Source organism: Alosa alosa, chromosome 6 (genome assembly GCF_017589495.1).
Source record: "Alosa alosa isolate M-15738 ecotype Scorff River chromosome 6, AALO_Geno_1.1, whole genome shotgun sequence".
NCBI classification, from domain to species: Eukaryota; Metazoa; Chordata; class Actinopteri; order Clupeiformes; family Clupeidae; genus Alosa; species Alosa alosa.
Window position 1 is genome coordinate 12158962 of NC_063194.1, and position 9524 is coordinate 12168485.

Consider the following 9524-nt stretch of genomic DNA (forward strand, 5'->3'; position numbering starts at 1 on the left):
GGAAAAGCTCATTACTCTCACTTGGCTAGTAAAACTGAAAATGTTGCGACTTTCCCTTTTGTAGCCTACCTGTCAGTAAACTTCTATGGTAAGTTCTATTGGGCAAGTCCCTCTGTGGAAAAGCATTTTATGTGGAGGTTTGCCCACACTCTGCTGGGAATGAAAATGTAACATTCATTGAACATCAACTGTTCATCTGTTCATCTTTAAGTCTAAAGTTTAACTATAGTGTACTGTATGTGAAGAGAACTTTGCTGTGAAGTGTGTTACCCAGACCCAGTCACATAGATTCTTAAGGAACACTTGCTCGCTGAAAGATCACCGAATCACTGAAAGATCTGAAAGTTGCTGGTATTTAACTGGTATTTTACTGGTTAACAGTTGAAGGAATGAGAGTACAGTACAGGATGAGCTAGGGTGCCTGAAGTGAATGTTTGGACAGAGGGATTGCATATGTCTGCATGTCTTAATAATGTCTCTTCCCCACCTAATTATAAACTCTGATGAGACTAGGCAACTCAATTTTTGTTCAACTGGTCACAAATTCCTGTAACTAGAATCATGAAATAGTAGCACAGAAATTTGCTCGAGTAGGAGTATCTTGATTATATTTGGGACTTTGTAGGCTATGTTGACTGTTCTTTAGTTTGACTTTAGTAGAGGAAGGAGTATCATGCTCACTTGTATTGTTTATTTTACTTCACCTTGGTGACCTTGTGTAATTATATGTGTCATAATAAACGTCACTTAGTTGGCCTAAGTCATAAATTGGCTATGATTAGATATGATTAGACTTAGATGTGTGGTAAGACTTCCCTGAGGGCCCACTTAGTTGGCAGGCGTGTACAGTATGTGTGTCATTTAACACCATTTCTCTCTCTCTCTCTTTCTCTCTCTCTCGCTCTCTCCTGGTAGAGTACTCACTTCCTCTGCCATTCAGTCTCGCCATCATTATTTATAGTATTTGGACTGGTCTGACACTTAGATGAGCTGCATCTGTATTGTTGTCTAGTCTCACTTGTGAAAACCTGATCTTTGAAAATACTTTTGGGCTGAATCAACCCCAAAAGCACCCAAAGATTCTTTGTAGTCTCAGTCTAATACATTGTGATTATTTTTATTATTAGAAGCTATACTTTTGTGAAATATGTTGCATGGACATAATCGTGTTTAAAACTTAAAAACTAAAAATGTAATTGTTTACTAAGCAGAATGTAACTATAGTGTCTATCTCTGCCTGTGTATGTCCTGTAGTTTTTCAAATGGCTGAGACTAATGCAAATTGATGGTCACCATTAAATACAATTATAAGTGCACATGAAAATAATCAAACATACATTCACCCACCCCCACATACAGATTGGACCCATAAATTAGATAAGTAAGAAATCTGTTTAATATTATTAATTTCTTGTGTTTGTCATACTTGGTCAAGTCAGCAACTATTCTTGCTTACCTCCAGGTGCATTTGTATGAGTCATCCAACCAGTCTATTTACCATAATAGCTGTTTTCACAGTAGTCTCAAGTTTTGGAAAATTAAGGAACACTATTTTTATTTATTTATTTCTTCATATCTACTACACATCCAACTCACCAGACATAAATCTGCATGTCTACAGCCAATAAATGCTACGTGCAGCATATTCATCATCCCAAAGTAATCAAACTATATGTGACTAAGACACACGTGTCCCGTATGATTCAACTGGAGTTCATATCAGGACAAAGGTGATTAACATCCATCTCTTACCCCTCATCCCATGCCAGAGACCAACTGACACAAATAACAGGTTTGTCTTGATATAGGGCACTTGTATTGTCCCTGTAGGGCATAAACACTTGAGAGAGTGAGTCATTTTGTTTATACTTGGATTACTTTCGAGCAGTTACATAAGTTTGTGCATGTGTCTAAGCCATTATCGTCTATCTGACTGCCTTCCGGCATGAGGTCCTGTGGTCCAGATTCAAATCCCTCTGTGACCTTCACTCTACCTTGTGAGTGTGGACCCAAGGGATACCTCAGTGCGGCAACCTCTGAAGCAGCCTCATGAAGGTTCATGCGATGGAATTCGGTGGAGAAACCAGTTGAGATGTGAAATGTTAGGGAAGAAACCAGTGGTTCACCAAAAGCAGTTAAATAATGCCAGACCTGCATATTTTGAAGAGGTAGCCTATGAGACATGACATTCAGTCCTTTCCTTTAGCCGTGGCCTGTTAGGGATTCGGGCTTGGACCAAATGGTTGCCGGTTCGATCCCCGACCAGTAGGAAAAATGTGGGAAGTGAGCATTGCTCTCCCATGCCCACATCCACGGCTGAAGTGCCCTTGAGCAAGGCAGCTCACCCCTCACTGCTCCCCGAGTGCCACTGTTGCAAGCAGCTCACTGCTCCGGGTTAGTGTGTGCTTCACCTCACTGTGTGTTCACTTTGTGCTCTGTGTGTTCACTAATTCATGGATGGGATAAATGCAGAGACCAAATTCTTGTCTATGCAAATACAAATACTTGTATACGCATGTTTGGCCTGGAAACCTGATTTACATTTGCATTTATCAGCCAGAGGAGACTTATGATTTCAGTGATTTCATTAAAGTAGGCCTAGTTACATTAATAGGTAAGCTAAATCAATAATCAACTTAAACAAATAATAACTGAAGCATTGATTTATCAGTATTGCTATAGTTGGTATGATGTGGCTAGCTTACAGGCAGTTAGGCTACAATATGTTGCCCTTAAACATGAGTCTGTGACACTTTTCAGGAATGTCCATATGGCATGCAGCATCACCAACCTATTGCTGTTTCTTTGAATGTATACTATAGCTTTAAAGCTTGATGTACAACAAGCCTATCAACACAATAACATTTTCTTTACAACTGCCCTCACATAGATGAGGCTAATTACAACAATTACTTCCCTTTAGTTATAGAGTTCAAGTGATGCTGAGCTGCAGTTATGCTTTAAATGACATTTATAGGGGCAGCCGTGGCCCACTGGTTAGCACTCTGGACTTGTATCCGGAGGGTTGCCGGTTCGAGCCCTGACCAGTGGGCTGTGGCTGAAGTGCCCTTGAGCAAGGCACCTAACCCCTCACTGCTCCCCAAACACCGCCATTGTAGCAGGCAGCTCACTGCGCCGGGATTAGTGTGTGCTTCACCTCACTGTGTGTACACTGTGTGCTGTTTGTGTTTTACTAATTCACCGATTGGGTTAAATGCAGAGTCCAAATTTCCCTACTTATCTGTTATCAAAGATTTTGTGCATACTGTAGCCGACATCATGAACTTTAAAATTAGGCTTCATGTTAATGTTTATATTTGCATGAAATTTAGAAAATGTGAGCCATGTGTTGTGTAAACAAGTTGCCGTTTCCCATGCTGTCTCTGAAGATCCAATTTGATATGCCTGTATATAGATAATTGCGACACAGGGCTAACAGAGAGCTGGGTGCAACCTGGCAACAACGTGTTTTGTCTTGTTCTGCAGTTGCTAAATGTTTCGGTCTGATCAACATAAGACACTCAATAGCCTACACAATGACAGGGTTTATACTCATGTTGTGGCCTTTCTGAAGTTTCAGTCTTTCAGAAAAGTCAGGGAACACTAGTAAAATCTGGTTTAACCTTTTTAAGCTTAATATAATTTTCTTTTGAATTTGAAGAACTCATCTAACATTTATTCTTGGAGAAAAGTTTTTACTTAAAACAAAAACAATTTAGGACATAGGCCTAATGGCAATAAATAAGTAAATACAGTATCATATATACAAATAAATAAGCAAGTCATATCAAATAAATAAGCACGTCACGTCATCATATTGATTACACTGGCGGAAAAATTATGAAAAAAAGTGCATGGTGAACAGTTGCATCTATCTGCGACGAGACGACTATTCTCATGTCTTTTGGTCCAGAACATGTGATCAGACGCATGCCGCAGAATGAACCCAAGCATCCGCAAGATCTCTTTTCTCGCGACCTCCCACGCGCATGCGCTGAATTCCTGGCGGCACAACAAAGGTGGGAGAATTTCAGGGCTCCGAAAATGGACTCAGTTCGTGCATTTCATAAATTGTAACAGGCTTTGTTAATAAATATGTTATAGCCTACCTTCTGTCGGAGGACGTCTGATATTTCTTTAAAATATGCATCCAGTACGATTTTTCTGTCAGGAAAGTTGTCTTCTTGGATCGACTGAGATTTTTTCAAAACCTTAAATAACAATATTAAAGTTGTTTATTATGGATGATGATTTTATTGTTGATGTGATTAAAAATGTTCGATGCCACTTACACACTCGCTCTCCTCGACCAGTCTGTATACTATATTTCGGAAGTCGTCGAGTTTCCTTTGATCCCAAATGTGTGGCATGGTGTCATTCTCAAACAGAATGTCGATGTTTCTAAGAACTTCATGAATAGCTTTCTCCAAGCCAACGTTCACCTGCGGCGAAAAAAAAGTGTTCTAATTGTTCTTCTGGTATGCAGTCTTGTTTCTGTGCACCAGATGGAGGAAAACACTGTTCTCACCTGTGCAGTCCTGTTCAACTTAAAAGCAGAAGCAGGGAATGTCAGCTGAACGTTGTGATCAATCATAAGGAGCCTTCGGTATGCATGAAGGATGGAAACCACAAGAGGATGTTTCCGAACTCCAATGTCACTGTTCCGCTTTTGTGGCCTCCTCAGCGGCTACGGTGGTGGTGCGGCAAAGAACCAAAACGCCAAATGACTGCAAAAATAAATTAGTTTACCTCGAATATAACAGCTGGGTGCAACTTGTGATTTAGGACGTTTTTAGATGGAATGCAATCTGTCTGTACAAGTTTGTATCAGCCTGCCTAGCGTTCTGTATAACCTACTCAAATACATGGATTCATACATTTCAGGTCAGCTTCAGGACATTTCATGACTCAGACTGAAGTGCAGGGGATCACTATTAGAAAGACCATCTATAAATACTAGGCCTATGGCAAGTGAAATAATAATAATAAAAAAAAGGTTCAGAATCACAAATAGCTAAAGATGTCTATAGACGAGTTGACAATGCACAGTTTATTTAGCAAAGGAATACCAATTGAAATAGAAAACTATAAAGTAGCAAATCTAGGAGAGGTAGCCTATAACTTACAAAGTCTAACTTTTTGACAGGGCCGTCAATTTTACACAACATATAAAGTATTACCGAGAGAAAGGAGAGAGAGAGAAGAGAGAGAGAGAGAGAGAGAGAACACTTGAGAAACACTTTCAAACAAACCATTTATAAATTACGTATAATTTAATTCTTTGAGCAGTTATGATAGTCAGCAGTTGCTGTTGAAAAAAAGGCGCAACAGCGCCAAATGGAAAATGCTCAGGATGTCCAGCTGCGATTTCTAAAAAAAGTCCCTGATTTAATTCGTAAGTTCGATCAACGGTGTCCTCCCTCTTTCACTTCTTATTCGAATCTTTCTATAAAACCACATTGGTGGAGATGGAAGACAAACCACAAGAAGATCGACTGGATCTACAACCACACAACCAGCAGGTAGGGTCATGCTTACAACCGGAATAAAAAAATAAGCTATGACTTTTATGAAATATGCAGTGTAATGGCATGGTGTGTGTGCTCCTCCTTTTCAGTTGAAGCATCGTTGACCTACAGACAGAATGGCACTTCAGAGCTGCTCCTGGTTGACAATCATTCTATGCTTTGCGCATATCAACGCAGTACCCATAAAGCCTACATGCGGACTACAGAGAAGATTGGTAGACCAATCCTATAGCCTTCTGGACAGCGTGGTAAATTAAAGCGTAGGCTATGAGCAAGGCTTTAATGTTTTCAGTGGGCCAATCACGCAGTGACGATGTCATTCCGCTTTATCTTGCAGGGTGGTCGCTTTCCTGTGGAGTGCCTTGATCACTATCGTCAGATTACGTTCCCATCCTCTGCATTTAACACCTCTGAGGCTGCAGATGTGAGTGACATTCTTGAAAAGTAGCCTAATTGGTGTGGCTGCAGTGGATACCATAGCCTAACTAAATACCCGCGTGTCTCATCTTTTTTACAGAATGCTGGTGCAGAGAAGATGGCTTATGAAACTCTCAAATTGATCGACACTTTGTTTGCGAATGACTCTATGCCGACCAGCTGGAACAACAACCTGGAGAATTTTCAGAGTTTAATTTATCGTCAGATTGAGGAGAGCAGATGTGTGAGTGAAACAGATAAAACAGTGATTACAAAGACAGCTAATTCTAAGTGTTTTCTTTAATCTGAATTTGACATTTCTTCTTAACCAGATTATGAGCAAAACTCATTCGTCCCTGGATGATTTCCAGGATAGAAATACTGCACTGAAAACGTTCTTTGACAAAATAGCAAACATTTTGACAGAGAAGGTGAGGATTGGAACCGTTCAGCAATATTATCTTCTTTGTCGCATAATAGCCTATTATCAATAATTAATTACTATGTTCTTTTCAGGAATCCAGTATTTGTGCGTGGGAGGTGGTTCGACAACAGATATTGTCCACACTCAGATTTATTCTCCAGAGCTCCAACTACCTTTTATAGGCCAAAATCTGTGTAAGAATGGTTAATTGTACCTAATTGTATACCTATTTCTCCATTCATTCTATTTATTTAACCTATTTATTATTAATGCACATATTTATTTATTTATTTATTTATTTATTTATTTATTTATTAATGCACACAATATATTTTGAACTATACATCTATGTACTTACTTGCATTGTAACTTGATAAATAGCTTTGACAGGCCATCTGTATTTTTATTTATTTTTTTACCACACCTATATGTATGCATAAATACTATTTATTCAAACTATCTTTCCAAATCAAATAAATATGGAAAATATACGTTGTTTCGTTTTTTCTCTGATGTAGCCTATGTGGATCCTTTGTCGGAACATTGACTTTCTGCAGACAGCAGAAATTGTCGAAATCGCAAATCTTTGCAGGGCCCAGAGCCTCGCAATCAGTTTTTTCCTTGCTATCGTTGTCTTTGCGCTTGACTCTGCAGCTCTTGACAGTAGGGGAGACGGGGTTGGTTGCCACACTTACTTAAACTTACTTAAAATGAATTTTCGCCAAAACCGTGTCCTGCACGAATTTCCTTCAAAGGAAGCCTAATGTGTCAGGTAAATGAAGGGGCCTTGATCTGCTTGAATCAGTCTGTTAAAAGGGCTGTGGGCTGTCAAATGCACCTTGTGCAAATGTGACAACCATCCCCATCGAGGGGTAGGTTGTCACATACTATGGGGTTGGTTGTCCCAATGTTATTCCAATGGGATAAAAATGAAAAATGGATACATTCTTAAAAATAATGTAAAAAGTGTCATTTCATTGAAATGCAAAGCTACATACATACATAACTACGTATGCGTTGAGAACATGAAAAGGAAACATCAAGTATGTTCTTTTCATTAGTATTTTACGATTTAAGTTGGTTTTTAGACTTTAACTGTTTTTCACGTCTCAAAATGTACTTTTACACATGAAAAACAGTTAAAGTTGTCTCACATCAAGGTAGCCTATCTTTCATTTCAAATTCCAACGTAGGCTATATGACCTCTGACATTAATTCTGATCATTTCTGTATTAACGGTTTTGACCAGTGCCCTCGAGTGACTGTAGCGTTCATGGGCTTCGGAAGTTGCAAAAGTTGCATATCTTTCTTTCACAAGCGTCTTACACTATATTTTAAGCAAATACAGTTGTTTATTTAGGATTAGTGAGTGTATGTTTTAACCTTAGTTGTGGCATCCATGTTTGTCACACATTCCGACGGCAAAGAACACTTGCTGTGGGAGAAACATAGCCACGGGGGCGGTCCTTGTCATTCCCAAGTGCCATGAATGCACCATCTGACACATGTCACCTACCCGTGTGACAACTCCGCTTTCCCCTAGGCTAGGCTGTCAATAAAAACGCCAAAATAAATTCAACCTTTGGTAAAAAAAAATAATTAAAAAAGGACAACAAACTTTTAACTGAAACTAATTCTGATAAAAAAGAAATTAAATAGTAAATTAAATAAAAAGTATCTTTAATCTTTACAAAACGACACGTGCCACAATTATTGGTGCTGTAGGCCTAGTGGGCAACGTAATGACTACATGACGTAGGCAAAGAGAACCTAGCCTAAACATAAGCGCCGGGAACCTCCGGAAAGCTCAACCATTGATATAGTTTCAGTTTCGATTTCCGCTTTCAATTTCCACTTACTGTAGGCCTACCTCATAGAGCACATAAGGAGAAGTCCCAGAAAGCATCTTAAGCCTAAGCCCACTAATTTCCCACTAGTGGGCCCCCACGCTTTGAGAACCACAGGTTGTATCAGCGATTGCAGGGCCAAAAAGGCCAAAACATAAATGATCACATTCATCTAGTCTTTCCTAACGATCCGCTAGCTGCACGCCCGATAACCAAGCCGTCAAAAAAACGGGTCTCTGTAGGCAGCCTCTGAGATCCGCACACAAAAACATTTGCTACCAACAAGTGTTGCGAACCACTCAAAGGCAAAATAACCTTGAATTTCCCTTGGGGATCAATAAAGTATCTATCTATCTATCTATCTATCTATCTATCTATCTATCTATCTATCTAAAGCAGTGGTCCCCAAACTACGGCCCGCCACCTCATTTTGGGTGGCCCCCCAAAACTTGTCCGTGGTATATAGCAACCGGCCCGCACGCGAGTACGACATCGTCAAACCATAACCTCCGTAATTTCCCCCATTCATTCTCTATGGCGAGTCTTAACAGTACACATGTAATACTCTTCTTGTCCACTGGTGGTTGTTTTGACGCTGTTTCGCGTTTGCCATAAAAAACGGAATGAAATGTAGGCCTATCTGCAAAAAATGCAATGAGGCTATGCTGACTGCATCAGTGCTCAAAGTATTCTAAAAGTTTATCAATGAATTGTTAATAACTAACTAACTTATATTCAAGTCATTTTTCTGGGACTTTCTGGGATAATTATTTTTATTTGTTCAAATGTTGAATGGTGGTCATTTCAGACCACTTCAGCACTTCATAAAAGTCTCATAGTTTGAGAACTTTACATTTTCAGAGTTCAGAGTTCACACATTTTTAATGAAATATACTTTTGGGACTACCTGCTAATACTTTTGGGAATGCAAAAGTCTTTTTATTAGTATTATTTCATTTGAGTTACATTTTACACTGATATGGCATGATGGCAATATAAACACAGCTAACAATGGTATTAAATTGCAAAAGCCTATAGATTAAATGTAATGGAATATTCAACTAAGGTAGACTGCTGTTGTTCACAGCACTAAGCTATTTATGGTTACTGATATACTCCGAGTCTCTGGCCCTCTCTTACAGCCAGGCATAGTAAGCTGGCCCTCGGAAGAAAAAGTTTGGGGACCACTGATCTAAAGTGTTCCAACCAATAACCGAAGAGATGCGCTTTAAGTATAAGTATATATACTTTTTTGATCCCGTGAGGGAAATTTGGTCTCTGCATTTAACCCAATCGGTGAATTAGTGA

General features: G+C 39.3%; 2 protein-coding genes across 2 annotated transcripts; one reads left to right on the forward strand and one right to left on the reverse strand.

Moving 5' to 3' along the window:
• Positions 1–3529: 3529 nt before the first annotated feature.
• Positions 3530–4594, reverse strand: LOC125295603 (interferon alpha-4-like). Its single transcript, XM_048244954.1, has 5 exons — positions 4529–4594; positions 4293–4442; positions 4110–4211; positions 3917–4002; positions 3530–3581 (listed from the first exon to the last, which is right to left on the reverse strand). Exons 1-5 carry the CDS (start codon positions 4592–4594, stop codon positions 3530–3532), a joined length of 456 nt encoding a protein of 151 aa, XP_048100911.1.
• Positions 4595–5644: 1050 nt separating this feature from the next.
• On the forward strand, positions 5645–6551 carry LOC125295604 (interferon alpha-1-like). The gene is made up of 5 exons (XM_048244955.1): positions 5645–5776; positions 5866–5952; positions 6046–6189; positions 6278–6376; positions 6462–6551. Exons 1-5 carry the CDS (start codon positions 5645–5647, stop codon positions 6549–6551), a joined length of 552 nt encoding a protein of 183 aa, XP_048100912.1.
• Positions 6552–9524: the final 2973 nt, after the last annotated feature.